Here is a 26,499-nt window from a genome sequence, read left to right as displayed (position 1 = left end):
GTTTGAGATTGTTAAAGGGCCGGATTCGGCACCACTTGAATAGGCCTGCTGTTATAGCTGCCAACACTTTTCTCTTTGTGATCGTCACATCGCTCGATTACCGTGCACTTTATTCGTCTGCATTCGTGAAATCGCTGCTGTAAACAGAGGGAAGTGCATTCAAAGGATCACACTGACTGTGTTTTGTGACTCCCAACTGGGCACGAAATTAACATTGTGTAGTTACAGCACAGTCTTGAATGCTGATTGCTTCTGTCTTTCACTCAGCGGGACAAACATCACTCACATCCGAGTTCACGTTGTGCTATTATTATATGCAAAGTCTCATATAATTTAGTATTCATATGCAATAATGTCTCATACACGTAGAGAAAGAACACTGAAGCGGCTGCTCGGCAGAACTGGTCAATATAAACGTGTGCTGGCTTCACTGTGGATTTTGTGTTACCGACTGTGAAGATGAGCTTCCCAGTGTAAATATTTCATAAGGAATGGAGGCGAGGAGGCTTCCCACAAGTCTTGAAGAATATTATATAAATATTATATAAATGAATATCTTCTCTTTCCGTGTTGGTATCTGTTGGCTTATATGGCTGCCCTGCAAGGAAAGAGGAAAGTGTGCATTCTCGTATGCTGACATGTTTGTGCGATGTTTTATTTCTTTCTGATTAAAAATTAAACAGCTAGAGAGGATTTTGTGGTCGAAGACATCATTAGAGGAACAAAGTTGTATGCTCTGGATGATTGGAAAGCAGTGTGTTCCTCTATGTATTCACAAGCTACGGGGTTGGGCAACAAATAAAGAAACATGGCTTCTTATTAAACAGGAACAGGACTGAGGGTGTCAATGTTTCGGGAAAATTAGATCACTGTCCAGTGCCGAGAAAGCTATTATCACAAATCGCCTCATTCTCCAAAGAGTTGTGGGAGGAGGTTTACCTGCGTGACTCGAGAGCCCGTAAATAGTCCCAGATTTCATAGCAGAGGATTGATCTGTGCTTGACTGCTCGGAGCCCAAGTAATGGATACGTTGGGGCACTCAGCTTGCTTGAAGTTTTCAGTCACGTAAGCCAGATTGTTACTTCTAGATGGAGGACATTATTACTTGTCATTGTGACCCAGATAGAAATAGCACTGCCCTCCGATGGACGTGTTATAAATGAGGTCAGCCTCCTCCCAGATGGAGGTCTGAGTTCCTGAAAAGAGGTCTGTTGTTGTTGTCGTCCTGCAGGGCCGGAGGGAAGTGTGTGTTAAAGCTCAATCAGACAATCTGGCACGCCGATGGTACCGTCGAGTGGCACACACATGTTGGAAAATGGCGTTCTGTTAGTAGTTATATTACTGGTTCCCAACCTGGGGGTCCCGACCCCCTCTAGGGGTCACCAAATCTTCATGGGCAGGTCACGAGACCTTCTTGATTTTAAGAGATATAAGACAACTTTTTTAAATCAACTTCAACCTGTTTAAATATACTCAGCATTTCATTCATTTCTGTGATGAAAACTAAAAGAAATTGTTATTTTTTTATGTTTGGATTATTATTATATTATTATTGAACCTAACAATTGGAAAATACCCAGTTAAAACAACCAAAGAGCTAATAGAACAATGGCCAACCGTCCGGGAGACAAAAACACTGAATTTGTCAAAAAAGAAGCCTATCAAGTATGTATGATTGTTCAAAAGTCATAAAAGTACATAATACATAGAATTGTATTAAAAAAATAACAGGAAAACTCAACTGTGATGTAATATTCACAGGAAACAATCTGCCCAAAATTCATCCAAATCGCTTGTTTTACACAAACTTCCTGCAGGTATTGTGTTCACTATTTGGGTTAATTGTACAGTTTATCAGTTGTTCTGTACTGTTATTGTTAAGCATTGAATATAATATAAAATATCCATAAAATATGTCAGTCAGGGGTCATCAGTTTACTCAATGATAGAAAGGGGGTCTCTTAAGGAAAAAAGTTGGAAACCACTGGTTTATATGACGTTAATGACATTTTTGTCATCGGAAATGCACCCAGCAGATGGCGTTAGTTGACTCCCAGTGTCAGCTGTCATATCAGGTGAAATTTGGGAAGCTAAATGTCTGTCTGGTGGGTGGAGGCGGTGAAGACCGTCAGCCAACGTTGATGGGTCCAATTTTCTTGAGTGCTCACTGCTGCTCGGGAGACAGATTTTATTTTGGTCCTTATTTTCACTCCAGAAGATTTTCTACCAGAAACTAAACCCCTGATCACATTTTTCATTTGGAACACATGACATATGCAACCCTGTCTGCCACGGAACTACGGTCGCAGTTTTGAACAGTTTTAAACAGTTTTAAACAGTTTTAAACAGTTTTAAACATGTGTTAACATTGAAAATTGAAACAAAACAATACAACAACACTACTTAGTTAGGTTTAGGCAACAAAACTACTGGGTTAGGTTTAGTAAACTGCTGGGGGACAGTCTCTTAATTGTTTTGGCCCCATTTTTCTAGTAAGGATTACAAGACGAGTGTATTTCCATTTATTTATTTATTTATTTATTTAGAAGATAAAGTAATTATCTCTGGCATTGCATCATAAAATCTTACATTTACAAAGTATGCAAATTGAGTGCAAATTAGTTCAACTAGTTTCCAAAAACGTATTTTAAAAAAAATATGTGAATAATGCACATTAGAGCTGCAAGGATAAGTTGATTGTTAGAAGAATGTTAATCTGCAGCTATTTTGATAATCGATGAATCATTTAAGTCTTTTTTTTGGGGACAAAAAATCAAATATTTGATGTTTCCAGTGTCTGAAATGTGATAATTTGATAATTTTTTTGGTCTTACATAATAAGTAAACTGAATGTATTGACCATTTTTGGCATTATGATATTGTGATTGGCATTTTTCACTGTTTTCTGATGTTTTATAGACAGTAACAATGAATCAAGAAAATAACTGGCATATTAATCGATAATGAAAATAATTGTTAGTTGTAATGTACATGATACTAACTTGTTGAGCATTTTCATCCAGTGTGCACTCAGATTAAATGGTCATCCGAAGTTCAACATAAGGGAATGCATATTTAGGCGAATAGGAAATCCTTTTTGCAGTTCTCTGAATTTGATCATAATAATCTCTGGAGTATGCTTTTTCCATCAGTAGTTATTTCACCATGGTTTCCATCAAAGAAAGACATCCCTGATCTGGACTGTCCTCTCTGTCTATCTCTCTGTCTGTGTCTCTGTCCGTCTCTCATCCTCTCCCTCTGAAGTCAATACCACATAAGCCTTTTAAGCGTTTTGCCTTCTGCACTTATGTGACCTTAAATGTTACTTCATCACATTCTCATCTCCTCTCCTCGGCGCCAAATCATCAGCGGCGATGTTTTATACATTAGTCTCTTTAAATGAGAGAAAAAGAAGATCACAGAGTACCGTGAGGTGTGTGTGCATGTACTCGTCTGTGTGTGTGTGCTCCCTCTTTGAGAGTAATTATCAGGATTTGGACATGCTCTGAAAACTGCAGCAGGAGAGAGAGAGCTCCACACTGAGGACCAGCCCTCATTCTTATTTTTAACCACTCCATTAATGTCTTTTCCTTCAGTGACTCCATCAATCCTTACTCTTTCCTCCCTCTTCTTTTCTCGCTGTCTCTTAAGATGGAAACACATGAATTTGTTTGACATGATAAATTGGTTGGTATTGATCAGCAGCCTCTACCAGACTAGCAGTGGCAGTAAGGACACAATATGGAGCGAGTAGGGAAAGAAGGAAGAACGGGGTTGATCCATTATTCATAGCTTTAAGAACACTTCTAATGTGTTTTAGGTCAATTAAGGCAATGCTTTTGTATTAAGAATGGATCACATGGCTACAGTTATATGTGAAAGGAGTCGCTCGCAATGATGAATCCACGGATAAGTACAACGTGATCTCACAGAAATACGTGAAATGACCACAACCTCTTGAACGCGCATTACATGGTGGTGGCAAAGAAACAATTTAATGCTGTAGGCAAAGAAAAAAATCATAGTTTGGGGTAAAAGAACTACATTTGCTACATAACTTCTTACTTGTTTGCTGTTCTTCAGACAACTCTTACAGGAATACTTAACAAAATGACCATTGGTGTGTTAATTACTCACGTCGTGTTACCTTGAATTTTTTGAAGAAACCACCAATCAGAAGGTCGTTGGTTCGATCCCCGGCTGCTCCGGTCACATGTCGATGTGTCCTTGAGCAAGACACTTAACCCCAAATTGCTCCCGAAGGCATAGCCATCAGTGTGTGAATGAGTATTTAGATTAGATCCTGATGGGCACAGTTGGCTCCTTGCATGGCAGTCTCTGCCATCAGTGTATGAATGTGTGTGTGAATGGGTCAATGCTGACATGTAGTAGTCCATTTACCAAGAAAGTTTCTCGCATGTCTTCATGGTGAACGAAGAATACAAATGTGTAAAAAATACATAAATAATAATAAGTGAATGAGTAAATGGGGGCTTAAAACACTTTGGACTCCCACGGACGAATAGCGCTTCTGAGCAGTGTGAGACTGTTTATGTGGAAGTGTTTTAAATAGAAAGGTTTTGGCAAAGATGCACATGTTTGGGAAGGAGTGAACATTAGGGATGTCACGAGAACCAAAATTCTAAAAACGTGACGGTACTCTTGAGTAACTCTCTGAAGGCTTCTCCTCTGTTTTCTGTGTGTCGGAGTTTGACACACACAACAGCGCCGTCGAGATGTCGGGTTTGTTTACTTTTTCAGAGATCCTTTATTAATTTTTTGTTGAAGAGGATTCACTCGTGGGGGAAAAAAACTGAACTGAATTTCTATCTTTTGTTATTTATTGCTAAATCTCTGAAAAGTGGTGCTTTTTTATTGTCATCAAAATATAACATTAGGATTTCTAATAGTTATTTAATGGTCTGTCACCATGTCAGTGAATTTAAACTGTGTGTGTGCGTGTACAGCCTCTGCTGTTTTCTTACAGTCATTGAGCTATACCTGAAGAATAAAGTCTCATTGTTCCTTTTTGTTTTTGGTATCGAATTGGGTATCGAGATTCGTGGAAATTCACTGGTATTGGTATCGACTACTAGATTTCTGGTATCGTGACATCCCTAGTGAGCATAAAACTGGATAAACTAGACTTGGATTATACTGCACGAGTTGTGTGAGAGTTTGTAAACAGAAAAGAAAAAAGAAATTGTGAATTAGGCGCGTTTCCATCAACCGGTTTGGAGCGAAGAAACTCAGAAGTTGGCGCTATAGGCTACACATGGTTGTAATCTACCTGTAATCAGAGTATAGAAGAAGTAGAGGTAGCGAACCGGAAATAAAACAAGTCGGCTTGGCCATCTAACCATCTACGAGAGAACGATGGAGAGAGGTCATCAGGAATTTGTTTCAATTGGGCAGGTTTTACTTGTTCTTCCATGTCATCTAGTGTTGGCCATGTTTTGAGACAGGCATTCACATGTTATGGGAATAAACCACCTCAAACCACCTCAAGCGAGCGTAAAATCTTCTGAGGAAAAATTGAGGAAGTTGTATCGAATTTTGCTGTTTCCATACAGCTTTTCTAATGAGATACTTCAAAATGTGCAAAAAATATGTGAATGGAAACACAGCTGTTCATATACAAATGGGCATTTTGTGGGTGAAGTATTCCTTTAAGATAACAGCTTGCTGCCTGACCCTGAATGCGCCAACAAAGAATGTTTTTCAAAAGCCGTCACGTCTTCAATACCACATTCCTTTCAGCTACACAATACACCTCTCACTGCATCTTCAACATGAGTCATCATCCTCATCAGTGACAAGAGGGAGGAAAAAAATAAGACAATCTGAGAGAGAGAGAGAGAGAGAGAGAGAGAGAGAGAGAGAGAGAGAGAGAGAGAGAGAGAGAGAGAGACAGCACACAATGCCGAAAGACGCCACAGGTCAACAAGATGGAAGTTCCAGGAGAAGAAAAGCGAATTGTTGTGCAGGAATTATGGGAAATTGCGGGGAGAGATAAAAACATGAAGAGCTGGAGGGGGAGAAAGAGAGAGAAAAGAAATATGGATGAAAGGTATAAGCTGCCCGGCGCCTCAGGTGGCCTTTCAGATTGCTGCGCTTTGAGAAGACGCGACGGGAGGCTGAAAACACTCAAGCGAAGAAAAAGAAAATCAATGGCGCTTGTCATTTTTTTTTTTTTTTTTTTTACGCCTTTTCACATCAGCTCTGTCTGCTTTATTCTAGTGCCGCATACCACTTCAACCCCTCCCTTCGTTGTCTATCATCGCTACTCTCCAGTCCTCTCGCTGTCCTTCCTCTTCCTCTCTCCACCCCCCTTCTTCCTGCCTAATGACTGAGCTGTTGGCAGGCGATATGAAGGCGGCATTTTCTTGTCTTATAAGCACATTAAAGAGTGGAGAGAAAGACTTGGCTTTCTAAAATGTTAAATTGGGCTTTGGACTTATCTCTTCTCTAACTCTCTCTGACTTTCTCTTTTTCACATTCCTCCTCCTGCCCATTTTCCAGCTTCCCTCTCTCCGTCTCATCTCTCTCCTTCAATTTATTGCAGCTAAAGTTGGGCCGACACTGTAGCAGGACTTTTATTAAAAAGCTGATATCGGCCGGCTGGCCCCTGACCCCTGCAGCTGGCCCCTGACCCCTGCAGCGTCACCTGAGTCATCTCCGATGACCACATGGTCAATATGCTTTTCATATTTTTCTTTTCACGTAGCTGCCCAGAGAAATCACTCCAGCCTGGTGTGGGAGGATTTCACTCAACAGTCTGTAAAAATCTGCAGTGAAACCGGCTTCAATCCTCCTTAAGGAGAAGCAAAGAATTCAATTACTTTTAGTGTCCACCGACGTGCTATAAGGTGCTTCTGAAGGGTTTCAGGGCAATAAAATGGCCTTATAAAAGAATCCAATTATAATGTTGGCACAAAATATCAGCTTCTGGTAGCTTTAAAAGAAAAATAAATTCAGAATTGGCCCTCAGGGGTTTTATTTTAAAGTTTTCACCATGTAGATTCTTCCAGTTTGTGCCCTCACATATTATCATAACAAGTCACAGACCCAAAATAAACCCTGGTGATCTTTCAGAACGTTAAACAACCCAGCAGGTCTACTGAGATATTTATAGAGTCATCAAAAACTCCATCAGGGTGAAAAAAATTACCAAAAATGTCATTTTTTTTGTTGTTTTTTTAAACTCTGGACTCTTTATTTTTGGTGGATATTATTGGGACTCGCATTTGATTATCTTACACTTAATTCAGTTTCAGGAGAAAACCACAAAGAACAAACGTTGCTTTACTGATCACTAGTTCCTCTGTCATACTTGCCAACCCTCCCAATTTCCCGGAAGACTCCCTTTTTTTCATTGCCTTTTCCCGGTTTCCTCCTTTCTCCTGTATTTCTCCAGCTTTATGGCAAATTGTTGTTGTGTCTGAAAAGGTCTTCAGGGAGTGAGAGAAGGAGAGAGAAATGGAGAGTATTAAAGCTGAAGTAGGAGAGATTGGAGCATTTGTGATTTTAAAAAGTTATTTTTATAAAACGGTCGCTATATCGTGACAGTAGTACAAGAAACAGTCAACCTGGAAAAAAATCACGTGCCTCTGTGTCCTCCGGTGCTCCTAACGGCATCTGCAAGATTTCACAGACCGGAGGAAAACAAGCAGTAAGAGCTGATCTAGGCAGCACTGATCAAATATGAATCAATATTATGTTACGTTAATGCCTATTTCTCTCCTCAAATGTTTTCAGAATCATCTTGTAGTGCACGGTTTAGATGTAAAATGAGAAAGTTTGTGACGCGGCAGCCGTTGAGAAATCTGGTGAAGGAACGCCAAGTTCCGGTCACATGACCGGAGCACAGCCAATAGGAACGCTGTCTCTCAATGAAATGACATGTGATTGGTCAAAGTCTCCCGTCACGGGCTAGATTTTCTAAAGCCTGAAAACAGAGCCATGAGGAGGAGCAGAAGTCTAGTTTTCTCTCAGAACACTTGAATTACAATATGTGGAAAGGTTATTGTGGAATTTTTGCCCAATGATGCCAAAAATATACTGACTACTGTCACTGAGAGAAAGAAAGACTCAAGCAGGGGCAAAAAAAACCAAAAAAAACTGATGAAGTTTTCTTTGCTGAGAATTAAAGGTAAAACTAGAAGTTTAACATAAAAATGCTGTTGCAGAGAACTTATTATTTTGTTATTTTCATTCTTTAAACGTCACCATGCAGGAAACAAAGTCTCTGAAACTAATTTTTTTCTGGGAGACGCCCAGGGTCCCCACTATGGTTTTGAAATCCTTCCTATTTTTACCGTCTCAAGGTTGGCAAGTATGTCCTCCGTTTATTAAAATTGCATTACATTTGGTGAAGAGTGCATTATGACTTGTTTAGGACTCGACTCGAAACTCAAAGAATAGGACGTCGGACTTGACTTGGGACTTACTTGTGACTTAAAAAACAATGACTTGGTCCCACATCTGCTAAACACCTCCCCCCCACTTCCAGCCAAGCTATCACGTCTCGGTCCAGTCTGATTATTTATTGAACGCACATGATATCAACCCTCCATCAGAGACAGCACAAAAGTTAACTCCCAATTTGTCAAAGTAACGGGGCATCACAGTGATCAATAACTGTAATGTCACTTTACTAGCAATACATTACAACACTGCTCCAGGCTATCATCTTGTTCTGAATCAGGTTGCAACCTGAGAAATTGGTTTTAAATCTTTTTCATTGTCGTGTCGTGAAGCGACTTTCTGGGTTTTTGAAAATTTTTCGGCGACTTATCTTTTCTAAAAATGGTTTCTTACAGCAGCTCTGTGACTCAGATGTGATGATAATAGATGAGATGCTCTGTTTGCCAGACACTGATATCCCTCATATGAGAGTTTAGGGGAAAGACTTTTTCTACCACCTAATAGCACTCTCCGTCACTGGAGGCACCTGCCGTCCTTGGATCTGACTTTCTCTCACCCCTCTCTCTGTGATTCTATCTTTGTGTTTGCGTCATTTGCCTGCATGTCTTTGTCTCTCTCCGTCCTCTGTCTTCTCCTCTGTGCGGGGTTCATCAGCCCAGGTGGCGCTTTCTAGCTCTGGAACAGATGTTCAAGGGGGAAGAGTCTGAGTATGTGTGTGTTCAGCCAGCGTGACTTACGACGGGGGTTTGGAATACTAGAACCCAACAAACCAAATGTGTCTACAAACAGTATGTTTTTGTGGGACACGTTACCAAAGCTGAGAGGTAGACTTATTTTGATATAATGTGTATCTAACTTAAATAATAAACATTTCTATTCTGCCCCTCATCTCGTAACATCTCTATGCTTTAATGCCCAAATGCATCCATTGATCGGCACGTCTCCTTCTGAGTCGTACGTTTGAGAATCGCCTTCCACCGGCTTATAAATACTTGGAAGTAGTTTCACAGTCTTTGTTGAGGCTGCTCTTCCTTTTCTTTGTGCTAGTTTCCATCATATTCCGCCTAAATCTGCACAGCTTGTGACTGCAGTGACTCGCAATTTTCTCCGTTGTGCATAGCGTAGCAAAGACGGTGAAATGTTAACCTGCACTTGACCCACATGTGTCCAGTTTGATAACAAACGCAGCCCCGTGATGATGACAGCCTTCCCTGCTTCCTTCACAGCCATTGGATAAAAAACCAGATGGGAGTGGAGTGTGACGAGGGATAAAAATGCTGTGCAGTCCCTCATAAAGTGGGACACCTGGTCACCCTACGTGGACAACAGCAACCCTAACAAGCACTGAACACTCAGACTGGAGAGATGGATTAGTGATGTGTGCCTCAGGATGGAGGGATGAAGGAGAGGGATGGTACAAAGGGATTGGATGTAGAGTTTGGGGTTTTGGGGGGCCACAGGGGGGATTAAAACAGTGAGGACAGAATCATTTTTACTATTCTGTGAATCTCAAACCTACAGGGAGGCGAGCTTTCACAGGTCACAGCTGGGTTGAGGAAAGAAAACAACTAGGGGGAGGGGAGGGGAGGGAGTGGCGAGAGCAGTGTAAAGGTCAGCATGTTAGAATAGGATTTGTTGTGTGGTTGTAGAGAGTACTGACTGCTTCCTGTCTGTCAGGTTACACTCTGTCACTTTCTGTGGTCTCTGAGGGCTTTGTCGAAACCTGTAGAAGGCTGTCAGATGATTTGACACCTCATCTTGCAGCCATGTTGGAGACGCTAATTGTGTTTCAGGCACGGTTCATTTCTGCAATGATTTAAGAGCCTTTTTCACTGTATGTTCTGGTCAATTTAGTATATCTCAGGGTGCATTCACAAGCCAACATTTAGTTTGTTTTAATCAAACTCTAGTGCGGTTCGTTTGGGCAGTTGTGAACGCAGTAATCGTACTCTAGTGCGACCAAAACAACCAGACCGAGACCGCTTGTGAGAGGTGGTCTCGGACCGTTTTCAAGCGAACCCAAGTGCGATTGCAGTGAGAACATAATCCAACCCAACTGCAGGAAGTGAACTAAAACGCAGGCTGCCCGCGCAGCATCTGTTGAGATGGACACAAGTAAACGACAGGTTAACATGAGTGAGCTTCTGCAGAAGTCCGATGTTTTCTTGACATCTGGGCCAAAGAAAACATACAGAATGTGCTAAATAAAGTCCAGAAAAATAGCGACGTTTATATAGTTATTTGAGATGTACTGGTGGAGAAGGGATTTGTGTGCACAGTAGATCAGTGCCGATGCAAAATTTTAAAAAAAGAAAAAAAAATTAAAAAAGTAATATTTCAGTCTCAGTAATTACACAATTTTTTTTCATTTTTTTGTCTATCTTTATTTATTTATAATTTATTTATTATTATTATTATTCTCTTAATTTTGTTTTGGGTTTTGCTAGTAGTTCATTATTTTTTATTATATTATTGTTAATTTTTTTCTCCATTCTTTTTTCATTGTTGTCCCTTTTTTTTGTCTTTGGGCTTCATGACTCTGCTATGACTTGCTGATATTCCTATATTTTGGAAGGATTAATATGTATTTGTATTGTATCATATGCATTGCCCATTGTAATGTTATGTCCGTACCAAATTTCAAGATATTTGACCAAACAGAGCAAATGTTGTGGCATTTTTCCTTATCATACTAGTCTTCAGATACAATGGGTTAAACCCTATATTACTATACACACAGTGTGCATCGTTTGTGGATGAAACACTTTGTACTTTCTTTTACTTCATACTTTTCTTTCTTACTTATTGTATTCACTTTTGCCATAAACCAATTAGGGTGATGGTTTGCTGTGCATGTCTGTGTGTCTTCAGGAAGCATTAGCTGCGTTAATTAGCGAATCTTTATCTCTCCAATTAAATCTCATCCTCTCTTCCAAGCTTTTCTTCTTATTCACCCCTAACCCACACATCCACACACACAGACACAGACACACACACACACACACACAAACTCGGAGAGGTACAGACTGCTTCGTGGCAGTGTTCTCCAAATGACAATTGGACAACATGGGCTGCTATTATTAATCTCTACAGGTACCTAAAAGTGCGTGCGTCAATGCGTGTATGGCAGGCGTGTGTTTTCCAAACACTCATCTGAGACACAGCGGTACACTCAGTCTGTTCTCTGCCGCTTGCTCGACTAAAACACACAAATTACTGTTTTATAGCGAGACGTACTCATTTCACATATAGCTTTCAGCGCCTCAGACGCCACTCAATTACTCCTCGAGGGGAAATTAATTTGTGTCTTCCTTTGTGCTTAGATTGTGTATGGGGCTAAAGATTGACTGAGCTGTGCTGGGTGGCATACCAATTCAGAATCAGAAGAAGGTCTATTGCCAAGTAGGATTTTCACTTACAAGGGATTTATCTTGGTGTTCTTTCAAAACAAGACTCGGTCAAAACCGAGTATATGGCTGGACTGTGTATGGTCAGTGGTCATGTCTGTAATGTTAAATCCAGCGGTACATGTCCACCAGGTCCGACGAGGACACTAAGGGGACGTGCTGCTCCACTCAACTGGCCTATACTGATGTATACCCTATCGTGATTGGTCCCTAGTTTTCTGCTTGCCGTTTTCAAACAGGAAACAACAAACTTTCTGTTATTCCGTCTAAACAATCCACCAAAATCTACTTCTGAAAACATTTTAAGTGGACCAATCGAGTAACTTCATCACTCTCTCAGTGACAGACTTTTGCGTTTGTAGGGCTGGCACTCTGCTGTCCAGCCAAAACTGGTTTAGAATTTGATAAACAAATCAACTCAGTTGTCAACATTAGCTACTTAGATCACTTGCAAAATCATTCCTATTTCTTCTCCCCTCGACGACTGCGATTGTCTCTATGTAGGAATCTCAGTCAGCCCTATCTCACCTGCAACTTGTTCATAATGCAGCAGCAAGACTCCTCACTGGTACCAGAAGAGGGACCATAATATCACACCTGTGCTGGCCTCTCTTAACTGCGACCAGTAAAGTACAGAATTGATTTTAAGATTCTTATATTTGTTTTTAAAGTGCTACACGGATCGGCACCAGTCTCTAACACGTTCTCATCCCAACTCGTCACACATACTGACACTTTGTCAGACCTTTTCGGTCACAGGAAACACATGCTAAATGTTGTGAATAAAAAAAAAACACTTGCTTAGGATTAGACAACAAAACCACTTAGTTAGGTTTAGGAAAAAAACAACATAGTTGGGCTTAAAATTACTACGTTTGTACAGGGAAAATGTGACTTGACGTTGTGAACACAGGACACAAACAGCTGTGTCCTGGATGAAAGCCTTGTGTTTGTTGGGTTCTTAGATGGTTCTGTGAAGCTGTCATGTCATCGTAGCTTGTCGGGAAGGAGGTTAAATAACACTCCAAACTTGGGCCAAATTTTGGCGAGGAAAAAACTATCATGGCCGTTTTCAAAGGGGTCCTTTGACCTCTGACCTCCAGATATGTGAATGAAAATGGGTTCTATGGGTACCCATGAGTCTCCCCTTTACAGACATGCCCACTTTATGATAACCACATGCAGTTTGGGGCAAGTCAGAGTCAAGTCAGCACACTGACACACTGACAGCTGTTGTTGCCTGTTGGGCTGCAGTTTGCCATGTTATGATTTGAGCATATTTTTTATGCTAAATGCAGTACCTGTGAGGGTTTCTGGACAATATTTGTCATTGTTTTGTGATGTTAATTGATTTCAGTAATAAATATATACGTACATTTTTATAAACCAGCATATTTGCCCACTCCCATGTTGATAAGATTATTAAATACTTCCCTTTAAGGTACATTTTGAACAGATAATAAATGTGATTAATTTGCAATTAAATTGATTGACAGCCGTAGTTTTATTTAATCTCTTTGTAAAGCACTTTGGTCAACGTTTTTTTTTTTTTTATGTGCTCTATAAGTAGACGTGACTTGACTTGACTTCGCCACATTAACAGTAATATATAAGACACATTTTCACACGAAGACACTAGAGAAAAAGCAAAAGACATATCTGCCAAACACGATCATAAAATAAGTCAAGCAAATGAAATAAGATGTCTGGATATAAGCTGCATTTTTATGCCACATGGCAAAGAGCCGAAATTATATTGTTTCCAAATCCTCCGAGCGAGCAGCCGGTCCCCGAACTGAAAGGAAGAAATCATAATTGATGGCTATAGTTCTCCCTTCTGTAAGTCTGGGAATTGGCTACACGCATTACTGTCAGTTTACAAGCACGACACATTCAGCATGAGGGACTTAAAATATGAGTCTAATTTTATTAACTATAGAGCAAAGAGACGATGAGGGCTGTGGGTTTTTTGTTTCTGCGTATCTCTCGCCAGGCAGCGATAAAGACCTCGAACTACCCACAGCGTCCACCTCACATGCCTCACGCATACTGTTCGACTTTCTCAAGTTCATATAAACACAAACAGCTTGTTGTCACTTTTTCCATACACACACACAAACACACAAAGTTGTTGGTGTAATTACCCAGCATGACGGAGGAGAGACTGGAGGTCAGAGAGGTCGGCCGAGACTCGTCGGAGGTGTTCAAGCCCCAGCGATGCTGTAATTTAAATCACCGCTCGCACACATACACAAAAACAGTTACTTTGAAGGCGGAACACAAGCTAATTAGCCGTCTACTACAGGGGAACCGAGTTAACAAGCACAAGTTTGTTGCTCTTTTTCTCTACAGGCACTATGATCCTCTCTATTATCCTGAATTCACCCCTTAAAACACGCACCAAACACCTTAATTGTTTACATGAAGTTCGGAAATGTTTTCAGGGGAAAGTTAATGACATTTTACAACAGTTTTCCGGTATTAACACCTCCGATTATACACCGCTTTTAATGAGATGTTACTTTTGAAAAACAAATAACACATTCTCTCTCTTTTACAAAGTGAAAGGTTGAATCTATAGGAGATAAAATGCACCCTTACTCAATGCAAAAAACTCAGTGGACTAATCCTTTAATCGGTTATAATGTCTATACTTCTGTATTTGCACCTTGCTGTTTATCGTTGGTATGTTCTCTTTGGGGTTTTTCTAACTTTTACTTTACATTTGAATATTCCTTTATACTTCACTTTGTCTTTTATTGTCAGCTTAAAGCTGTGTTTAAGCGCTCTAGAAATATACTTACTTAAAGGAACAGTATGTAACATCTGGGCAGAATGGCAGAAATGGAATGTAATATTAACAAGTATGTTTTCTTTAGTGTATAATCACCTGAAAATAAGAATTGTTGTGTTTTTGTTACCTTAGAGTGAGCCGTTTATATCTACATAGGGTGCCGGCCACCGTGTTTCTACAGTAGCCCAGAATGGACAAACCGAACACCGACTCTAGAGAGGGCCATTTGCGTTTTTGCGTCAACCATCATATTTCTCCTGCACGCTCGGCACGCGGGAAAAGTTCGAGTTGGTTGCCTCAACCTCACCGCGAGATGCCAACAAATCCTACACACTTCTTGACTCGTGCCTGCACTCTAATTACTTGTTAATTAGAGTTTACACTAAATTTTGGCACCACAGATAAACATTTCAGTGGTTTTATCATTAAAGTAAAACATGTGCCATTGCTCTGTAATTGCCACTTGTGGCCACAGTTTAGCAAAACATACATAATCCTGCTTTACGAAGTTTTTAAGGGGTAAACGTCTTTAAAAATATATGAAACAACATTCCATGTGCCTATTAATGTGTACCTTAAAATATTCTTATTTCTTATAATTCAGGTCCAAAGTCAAGTGTTCTTTACAACAAGGAAATGATTAATGGATAAATTAATGGTCTGTCTTATATTAAGGTATTTCAATGGATTATATGCACAGTTTAAAAGCCCCTTAACGTTTACATCACATTTTATGAACCCCTTAAGTTGTACCTTAGAACGACCTTCATTTTTCAATTCAGTTGCAAAAGGTATTTTTAAAGGAGGTTTAGGGCATTTAACATGTACAATCCCTTTGAAATTGACCAAAAATCATGAAAACCATGCCTGTATTTTCACCTTTAGTGAAAAATTAAGGCCGTTTTAAGGTATAAATTAAGAGATTGTTTCATGATTTTCAATTTTGAATGTTTTTTTTTATCCCTTAACAACGCCTTAAACCATGCATATAATCCATTAAAAATACATTGCAACTAATTGCCCCATTAAAATTCCTTCAAAACTGCCTTATGGCCTTGTTATTACAGTAATGGGAAAATTAATGGGTAACTTATTGTAGGGTCAGAGTGACTGTGTCATTACGTAGTTGCTTCTCTGAAATGGTGTTTTGTCGGGCGGGATGAGCGGAGATGAAGATTAGGAGATCTGCAGCACGCACAGCTGATTTGACACAGAAACACACAGCTGGCCAGATAAACCCATAAATGTGATCAGTGGGCTAGGACTTGACGTCACAGGGGGTGCGTTTGGGATTATTTAATGTTGTGTGAATGTGATGCAGCAGTTTAAAGACTCTTGGTGTTGCGTAACAACTCGTGTCAAAGGGATTGGGACACAATATTGTGGCATGGCTCGCTTTGATTTCATTAAAAAATATCTGAATTGTTGTAAATTTGTCAACATCTTGTAGGGAAATTCCATATGATATTTTTCTGGTGTTTGCTGGGTGATTTAATTTGCACAAACTCAACATCTGTGTATTGCAGCTGGCCAATCATAGATAGAAAACATAATTTACATAATTTTTTAACCATCTAGAGGGCTTTTCTTGTACTTGTATCTAGTCTTGCTTGAAGAATCCTACTTTCTAATCCCTCATATTTTCATCTGCTGCCGGGTGACGTCCGGCTGTTTGCTGACCTACTGTATTTCGCCTCTCATTTGTCACAGGAGGTCATCCTCCTCTCTAGTTAATCGTTGCTGACCTCCCGATTCTTTGTCTCTGATTGACAGGTGGGATAAGCGGCCTGGCTAGTGCTGTAGTCACTGTTGTTGTCGAGGAAACCAAGAGTCCTGTCCCGTTGCCATGGGGAAACAGAACAGCAAGCTGCGGCCAGAGATGCTGCAAGACCTCCGGGAGAATACCGAGTTCTCCGACCACGAGCTGCAGGAGTGGTACAAGGTACGTAGACACACACTGTACACGGAGGCTGCACATTATCTGTGGTATCAAGTCATAGTAAAGGTACTACTACTACTACGGAAAGTAACTAATTACATTAGCTCATCTACTGTACTTGAAGTACTTGTTCATTATTTGAGTATTTCCATTTCCACCGTTACAATCCAGAGGAAAATATTGTATTTGTTGCAACGTTTATTTACCATCTAGAGTTAATTTTTATATTGCAGATTAAAAATGTACATAAAAGTATATTATCATTTTATAAAATATGATGCATTGTTATAGATTTAACTACCCAACAGTTTATAAAGTAGATGAAAATTAGCTCCACTTGCTGCTTCAACATCAAAATGCAGCTTACACATTATTACATCAATAATATTGTCTAATGATAAAAAATATATAGAATTATGTAACACTGAGAGGGCCATACCGCATAAGTACCTTTACTTTTGATAGTTAAGTACATGTTGCTGATAGTACTTCATACTTTTACTCGTGTACATTTTTTAATTCAGGATTTTTACCTTTATTTTTAGGTCCTCTTAACAAGCTGTCAACACAACATTGACATACGATCCCCTTATAAAGTTGATGTGGTGAGCCTGTTAACAAATAGTTGCACATCTAGCAGACATGGAGCAACATTAGCATTCATTTGGAGTTGTGTTTCTGGCCAAATTTAAGTCAAAAATTGACATATATTTCTCCTTTTACCTCTGTTTTGGTCTCCACCACCAACTCCTGAGGGAAGCACCTGAGGTTCTTTAGCAGCTAAATGCTCCACAGTGTTTCCAGCTAGTTGCTAATTTTGTCTGTTAGCCATTTGGTGCTGGGCAGGTCATATACATATACAGTTTATTAGAGCTCTTTGATGGAAACAGCTCCAAAACATTAAAGTAAACCAAGATAATTAGCTAAAATAGGCTACAAAGCTCTGTAGAACTGAGGAAACTGCAGAGTTGGGTCACTAGGAGTGATTCCTTCCACACTATGCAGTCATTTGATTCGTTGTTAATATAAAAATATTGATTATTGCAGCTTTAAGGAAAATATCTATACTGACTATGTTTACACAAAATATTCAGTTATTTGCCCTCATTCCAAAAATGACCCTAAGTTGTTTAAATGGCTAATGAAAATAAATATTCAACTCATTTTCCCGTTGACATGCAGCCGTTCATACTCCAATTATGTATCCGGTGGTGGACTTTTTTCGACCGTCTGAACACGGCCTCCCTCTTTCAGTCCTTTGACCACCTTCTTAAAAAGGTTGGCGTTGCGATATTTGCGGATATCCAAAAACCTGTTGACATCCAAGTCTTTCACAATGTTTAAAAGTAGGAAAAAGAAATGTGGGCTTTTCTTTTGGGCATGCATTTCTGCAAACTGTTGGCTAGTTGGTTTGTTTACAATGTACAGAGCTGACCGTAAACCAGGCAAGAGGCTCAAACTGCCGTAAAAATCCCAACTGAGATGGATATTCTGAATGCGCCGTATACATCGTCCAAAGACTGCTCCTAAAACCAGAATAATATCAGCATATCCCACGTCTTAATCGGAAAAAGGTCCAGAATAGGGTCTAATTCATAAGGCCTAATTCAGAATATCTAAATGCAATATGCTGTTCACATGACCTGTTTCAAATTCACAATATTGTCATATTTGAAATAACGGTGAAATGATCATTCACAGGACTGGGAACTATGTTATTGTGACCTCTCGTTCTCCGTACAGTTGTGTTTTTACAGTAATCTATAACACTGAGCCTTTAATGTGACATGTTTGCCTCAGTATAAAGCAGAGCACCACCCGCTCCCAGTCTGTTAAGCCTTAGCTTGATGAAGTGCGATTTGACCGGTAGAGTTATCTCATCTTATGTGCTTGGTGTTTGTGTAATGGCTACATGGCTTTATGCATGGATTAAACCTATGGAACAGCTGTGTGATCTGTCCTGCATTAGAGCTGTCCATGTTAAACCATCGCCTCGCTGACCCCGGGTCTCTTCACACTGACAGTGGTCATCGTGATGATGGTGCTCGCTCTCAGCAGATTAACAGCTCCAGCATGTCGGAGATGTGTATTCCACAGGTTGCCGAGGTGACTGAGGTCTCTGAGAAGTTCTCCTAGCTTGTCTTCTTTTGGGGATTTTATTGTCAATAGATCCAAGAAAGGTTGTGACGCTCTCTCCGAAAATGTCAGTGGTAATGAAAAAAAGTTTTATTAGGAACAGAACCGTGTTGACTTTCCACCTGCACCTGTGAGAATATTTGATATGATGATCAAAAAGTAATACCAGCCTTCAAATCGGGACAATGTCTCTTCTCTACCTCGATCTGAAAAAGGGAGCGTTCTGCTGAACAAAGGCCGAGACTGACATGACTTTTGCTTCCCTTTTCTTCTCGGGCACAATGTGGCTTTCTCACATGTGAGTCCTTGAAAGGAAGATAGAACCGCTTTCAACTATCCGAGACTAAACTCCTTTTAAAAAAAGTACTTCTTCAATCTGTTCACAGTGAAGCGCTACATGAATGAAACATTTACTGGCCAAAGTTTTGTTACAGGAATTTGATTCCTGATTGTTCCAACTGGGTTTGAAAAGGTTTCAATTGCTTCAGCAGATGTAAAACTTGTATCAGCATGAGCATGTATGAGCAATTTTAAGGGCTGCCCTTTCTTCGATTGGTCGCCTAATCGGTTGTTTTGGTTTTTGTCGACTAAGATTTCTTCAGTCGATTAGGCGTTTTTCATTCTTTTCTCATGCTGAATGACTTATTTCTAATAATTTATGAGCACATCTCTAAACATAAGATTTAAAGTGGTGCTTTAGTGTTAGTCCACTACGAATGTCTTTGGTCAAGCACAGCCCTAATTATTTTCACCCCGTCTCACCTCATGTTGTCTTTTCCTCAGGGTTTCTTGAAGGACTGCCCCAGTGGAACCCTGAACGTGGAGGAGTTCAAGAAAATCTACGCCAATTTCTTCCCCTACGGTGACGCCTCCAAGTTCGCTGAGCACGTCTTCCGAACGTTTGACACCAACGGCGACGGGACGATAGACTTCCGGGAGTTCATCATCGCCCTGAGCGTGACGTCACGGGGCAAGCTGGAGCAGAAGCTGAAATGGGCATTCAGCATGTACGACCTGGACGGAAACGGTTACATCAGCCGCGACGAGATGCTGGAGATTGTACAGGTGAGCAAGGGACTCTGGGTAATGACGTTTGGTTGAGGGCAGTGGGCGACCTCCGGTTTCAAAAAGTGAAGCCAATGCGGAAGTGCCTTAAACTTGCATTCTTTCTGACAGCCAGCAGGGGGCGACTCCTCTGGTTGCAAAAAGAAGTCTGATTGTATAGAAGTCTATGAGACAATGATCCTACTTCTCACTTGATGTATTACCTCAGTAAATATTGTAAACATGAGTTTATGGTCTCAAGCGCTAGTTTCAAGTCTTCTTCAATACAGCATGATCGTCATTTAGTAAATTATGGTCCCATTTAGAGTCAAATAGATCATAAAGCAGGGTATGCTTGAGGGTGTGGCTACCTTGTGATTGACAGGTTTCTACCACGGCGTTGTCTGGTCTGGGAGTTATCCGTGTTTTCGTCTTACAACTTTAACAGTGTGTTTTCAGTTCATGAAAGTTAATTTTAACTTTTTGGTCGCCTAAAAATGTGTTATTCAGTGTTCAGTGGTTGTACTTAGCTCCACCCTCTTCTGTAACTTCTGGTTGCAAAAAAACAAGATGGGGACGGCCAAAATGCTGAACTTGAGGCTTCAAAACCCCAGTCCACAAACCAATGGGTGACGTCACGGTGACTACGTCCACTTCTTATATACAGTGTGTTGACTATTCACATTCATGTTTGAAGTGACCCGTATCCGACATCAGTGTGAACGGATCTCTGCCCTGAAACGCCTCACATGCAACCAATAACATCACCACTCATTGGGGACTGCCGCCCAATGGCCCACTGTTCCATAAACACACACTGGAGTTGTTGGAGACCAGTGACTACCAAACTCCATTAACATATTGCTAAATTTAACAGATATGTGTTCCCTGATACACAGATGATACTCCTAAATCATAACGTATGACTTTGTATGACTCCTTAAGAAAGACTTTTCATTTCGGCTGATATTTAACTTTAACAGCTCCTCTGTAAACTTAGTTAAATAAACTAAAGTAAGATGTTACTGTTTGACATCCTGAAACACCGCCAGTCAATAACGTGATTTCATTAAATCAGAGTTCTGCTTTGTGAAACATGACAAATGTATCAGAAGAACTGAGTGATTTGTGAAAAGCCTGTTTAATAAATTAATTTATATTTTAAATGACTGACGAGGCAAATAAAGTCTTCAGCTGTTTCCTAACTGCCGGAGGAAAACCTCCATTGACAAAGCCATCGGTAAACATCTTCTCCTTCTAAAAGATAATTTATGATTTCCTATGACTCATAAACAGACACTGACTCATTCAGTGAACATGATTCAACATAATTCATTATTAATTTTAGCCCCATGTAGTCGTGAATAAACATGATGTTTCCCAGATGATTGTCATCTGCCTTCACGATGCAGTATACACATTTTTATGACTGCTGATCTATTAAATCAGAGTCCTACTGAGTGAAACATGACGCCGAATTTAGCAGAAGAACTCAGAAGAACTCTTTTTATATATAAAAAGTATTTTAAAAAGGCATTTACACACCGGGAGCATTTTTTTTTTAATGCGATTATTTCACATGTCAATATATTTTTTCTACTTTCACACAGAACGCGGCGAAAACGCAACGTAAAGTCTTTCCGAACAAGGTTGATTTTTCTAAGCTTTTGCACCATGAATAAAGGCATAAATCAATTATGTTGTGCAGAAAAGGGTTTAATTCCGTCTATATTTATGAAACAAGAAGACGGAGGCTCCGTAGTCCGGACCAAAATGACAAATTTTCATCCTTTCATCCTTGACAAAGCGCAGACCAGATCCACTCCTTCCATTCTTATCTTTCACAATAAAAGCCTTAGACATATAATATTTGCAGGCGAGTATTTTGCTTTTTCGTGTTGTTTATTTATCACGCCCCCGGTGTGCAAAGGCCTTAAATAACTTTGTTGAATCTGCCTGTCTCAGAGTCTGCATTTGGGTCCTTCCAGCCGTTCTGCTCCCTGCACCGTGACAAATTTTCACATGCTGAGTCATACTCCTCGTTACACATAAACTGAACTTGATGTGTTAAATCAGTGGAGTTCCCCTTTAAAGACAGATTGGATTTCCTTTAACATCAATATATACTGTAGTGTAGGCACAAATCACTAACAAGAGTATCCCAGATATTAGTCACATGGGGATTTTTAACATGACACATGTGGTGACAGAAGACCCCAAAATAATGTCATAAATCTCTTAGTTACCAAACTTATCTTTTTGTAAACAAAAACAATCCTATAGACTTTTGCATCGACAGGAATAGACAGAGAGCGCCTATACTAAATGCTCACTTTAATTATGTAAGCTAATACATTAGTATAAGTGTGTGCAAAGAGGGTCAAGCACCGATGTGCAGGGACTCTAAAAGGCATACTTATTGTAATGTGCTGACTGCATTAAAGGCGCAGGCAACAGTTGATGAAGGCTGCTAAGTACAGTTCTACATTAGTGCTGCATGTAATCCCGTCACTCTTGAAGAGAAGAAATAGACACTCAATGTGTCGAGATATTGGACCGAGGATGTGTGCGTATGTCTGCGTATGTGTGTGTGTAGTTCTCATAGATTAGCAAGTTAAATTTAACCAGAGTTTATCCCTGAGTGTGCAGAATATTGGGATTATCCTCCAGCTCATTGAGGTTACGCACCGTTGGATGAGAGAGGAGGAGCCCATTGTGTCATTGCACAGCAAGAGAGGGAGAAAGATTGTCCTGATAGAGGAAGTCAGATTGTTTTATACCACATTATCTGACAGCAGACCATATCCTCACCCTACACACCCAAATCAAAAGAGATTTCTAATAAAATATAGACTTTTTTTTCCTGATTTGTAGAATTTAAAAATGTCTTTGACTTAATCTGGAATAATGGCCTCTTCCTAAATTGATTGAATATGATATATGGAAAAGGAAATGTATGCCATGATTAAAACAATGTATTTTGTAAAAAAAAAATATTCTAATTGAAAGAGAATATTTCCCCCCGAAAAATAGAGGGTTTATCCAACCTTGTTAATACATATGAATGAATGAATGAATGAATGAATGAATGAATCAACTTTATATAGAGCCTTTCATGCACAGAATGCAGCACAAAGTGCTTTACAATTCAGCAACAAAAAAACACCAAAAATTAAAAAAGAAACATACACAAAGATGAAGGGAGAAAATTAGTGTTTCTATTATCTAAAAATTAAAATTGAAAATCATAAAAGTAAAACAGACAGCTGCTAGTATAGGTAATATTGTGATGAAAAATGTGTTGTTGTCGATTAAAACTTTCCACTTAGTCAGTAAGTCTAATGTTTAAAGGCAGTGTTCCATATTTTGGGGGCGTAGTGGCTAAAAGTAGCATCCCCAAAGGTTTTTGTGGTAAAAATGAATCTGCAAAATCACTGGAACAATCAGATATTCATGTCGGTCCTTGGTTAGATACTTCAATTAAATCTGTTCCGTGACAAAAAAAAAAAACTTAACTCAAGGCCAACATACTAGCTTTTCTATGAAGCTTTCAGTTACATCTAATAGGCCTTCTCAGCGAATGGAGTTTGCCCGTTGTTTAAAGGAATAGTCCAACATTTTGGGAAATATGCTTATTCTTAGTTACCTGAGGAGATTGAGGTGGCATTTGTAAAAATCTTTTATGAATTTCTGTTTTTATTATCCTGTTAGATATCAATTAAAGGGCCAATGTGTAGCATTTCGGGGGATCTATCAGCAGAAATGGAATATAATATGTTTTCATAAGTGTATAATCACCTGAATCTAAGAATCGTTGTATTCTTGTTAGCTTAGAATGAGCCCTTTATATCTACATAGGGAGTGGGTCCTCTTCACGGAGTCCGCCATGTTGCACCGCCATGTTCTACAGTAGCCCCGAAAGGACAAACCAAACTCTAGCTCTAGAGAGTCATTTGTGTTTTTACGGTACCTGAAGGCCACCGTAGTTCTCCGACACGCTTGAGAAATTGCAGTAATGTGAGCCGCAGAGTGCAAAACCGTGGTACCGCCAACCACCGTCTGACTTCTGTTGTTCCTAAAGTAGTGTTATTATGGTAAGAATGGCCTCTGAGCGAGACGAATGGTGTTACCACGGTTTCACTTTCGTCTTGGAAAGGGAGGAGTGAGCGGAGGAGCGCTCAGTTGGTTGCAATCTGCAACCACACCGCTAGATGCCACCAAATCCTACACACTGTCCCTTTAATAGAATGCTTTATAATCTTATTTGCTCAACTGATGAAACAAGTCAGTTTCTTTTGTGTCATATAACTGTTATATAACAAAAAAACAAATGTAAAGCCAGAAAACGTGAGCAGCATTAGTACACCACATCTATTTTTTCAGAGGAAGTTATGAACTTGTTTTATAGTCCAAGAGATAAAGTTTTACAACTGCTACCAAAAAGCAGAGAGGGCTTATTATTTCATGCAAGCTACCATCCCTTCTGGGTGCTGCTGTGACACTGATCTAGAGTAATTTTTACACCCCATGCTCCCAATGGAGACGATTTAATGGGCACGCAAGCTGATTGTAGATCTGCATCTGAGGCCAGCTGATACTCGGGAGCGTCCTTGTGCTCACTTGCACAGGTTAATTTACTGCTATCAGGGGACGGGAGGCGCTCGTAGCAGATTAAGATGTATCAGATCTATACAGTAAGCCCTGCTTGTAATACCCCCCCACCCTCCTACACCCGTGGTTGATGTGATCTGTGTCACGGTGGTATGATGGCGTGGTTTTATAGCCCTGCGTGGGTCTTTGTGGACAAGCTGGCCAGGGAGAATCTCTTAGCATCAGGAGCAACAAATGTCAGTGAATCCTGTGAACTTTTAGAAAGTGTGTTTATCAGCTTCTTGAAAGCTGCAGTGACTTTATTTTTCAGTTCACTTGTGTTTTTAGTTCTCTCATGCTGAGTCTCCCTAATGGGTCCCTGCTGGCTTGAATTCACTCATCTTTTCTGTCCTCCCGCCTCCACCCGACCGAACCCTGTGTCTCTTCTCCTTCTGTCTCTCGCTCCGTCTATCAGGCCATCTACAAGATGGTGTCATCTGTGATGAAGATGCCAGAGGATGAATCCACGCCGGAGAAGAGGACGGATAAGATCTTCAGACAAATGGACCTCAATAATGATGGTGAGGGGAGGAAATGGCAGCATGGAGGGGTGGATATGCTGTAGAGAGAGGGGAGAGAGAGGGATGGGGGATGAATGTGACAGTTTATTGAAGATAATCTTTGAAATGTGCTCATTTTACTGGAATCAAGATTTTGGAGAGAACTTGGGACTGCTAGTTCTTTTTTTATATAATACATCACACACATCCTCCAATATCTATATACAATAAAAAGTCCCCAGTTACAACATTATATATTCTTCTATATACTTTCAAATAGCATATTTACATGGAAACATTCTAATAGATTGCACACCAAATAGCAGACTAAAGAAACAAAATGCTGCAAGCCTAAAGTTTATGCTGATGAAGGGCCTTTTTTTTCTCATCTCCCACGCTAATTTAAATGTCTCCCATGTGAACAGCCAACTCAGTCTGTGAGCATCGTCTATGCAAACAGAAAATCAATTTCTCTTTCAACATCCCAGATCTCAACTGAGCACATAAAGATCTTCTCAGATGAATCATGTACGGCGTAATTCTCAGCACATATTTTATCATCCTAAATGGACGAAGTGCTGGTTTAGTCCATACACCATATTTGTATTAGTCCATATTTAACTCTCTGTTTTTACTCTCAGCTAACATGGATTCTCTTAAAAAAGCAGGCTGTTCTCATAAACAGTTCGTAACTATACCGACCTACCTCCGTATACAGTATAATTCACATATATCCCACAAAATTAATTTGTATGTAATCCACGTAATCGTGAACCAGGAAGTATAAAGAGCGATAAACACTGTGTAGGAAGGAGGTCGGGGTGGATGGGTGGGTCAAAAAACATTGCATAGGAGACCGCTGTTCATGTCCCGTAACTTTCATACTTACGTAGCGCCACATCCAGTTTTATTCTAACCCAAACCCCGGTGTTTTCCTAAACCTAAGAAGTTTTGCCGCCTACATTGACACGTGCGTCACATGTTGCTGGACATTTGGAAAACGCACAAAAAAATGAGGAATCATTTTTCGTAAGATGTCATATGAACCGTTGTATGAGAATACGTTGCAAAACCTCACCAAACCCATAGTTATAAAACAAGTGTACATGTTATCACACTACTTCACTAATTACTTAACAGCAAAATGAATTAGTTACATTATTTGTTACATTACTTTCATGATTCTTCTCAACTCTGTGAAAAAGGTGCTTAAGAGCCTCCACACCCACACGTCATATATTCAGTATTTAACACATGTGAAATAGAAAACAAGATCGTATAGTTTAACAAGCAACTAGCCGTCATGTTATGGAGGACAGAACCTGCCAAAATCAAAAATAAATAAATGAATGAATAAATTACTCAATAAATTAATTAATCTGACATTTTATTTATTTTTTTAATAATAAATAAATACATTTAAAAATACATTTTAAATGAATAGAAAAAGCAAAAATAAATAAATACATTTAAGTAAATAAAAATAAATAAAAGGGAAAATGATATAGAAGAGTAGATACATTTAATTTCTATTTTGAATTGTTGTATGTGTGGTTTCTTTTTTGTTCATTTGTGAAAATATAATTTTCCATATATATTCCT

General features: G+C 39.7%; 1 protein-coding gene across 1 annotated transcript in view; it reads left to right on the top strand.

Moving 5' to 3' along the window:
• Positions 1-26,499, top strand: part of LOC141754725 (hippocalcin-like protein 1) — a 53,997-nt gene that overhangs the window by 26,882 nt on the left and 616 nt on the right. Inside the window, exons 2-4 of the mRNA XM_074613982.1 lie at positions 16,402-16,570; positions 19,487-19,768; positions 24,813-24,918. Coding sequence (XP_074470083.1) covers positions 16,475-16,570; positions 19,487-19,768; positions 24,813-24,918 — 484 coding nt within the window. The 5' untranslated portion in view covers positions 16,402-16,474. The remainder of the gene's footprint in view (positions 1-16,401; positions 16,571-19,486; positions 19,769-24,812; positions 24,919-26,499) is intronic.

The sequence above is a fragment of the Sebastes fasciatus genome, chromosome 17, assembly GCF_043250625.1.
Source record: "Sebastes fasciatus isolate fSebFas1 chromosome 17, fSebFas1.pri, whole genome shotgun sequence".
Taxonomy (NCBI): Eukaryota; Metazoa; Chordata; class Actinopteri; order Perciformes; family Sebastidae; genus Sebastes; species Sebastes fasciatus.
The sequence above is the reverse complement of the archived record's forward strand: the minus strand, read 5'-3'. Positions and strand labels throughout refer to the sequence as shown.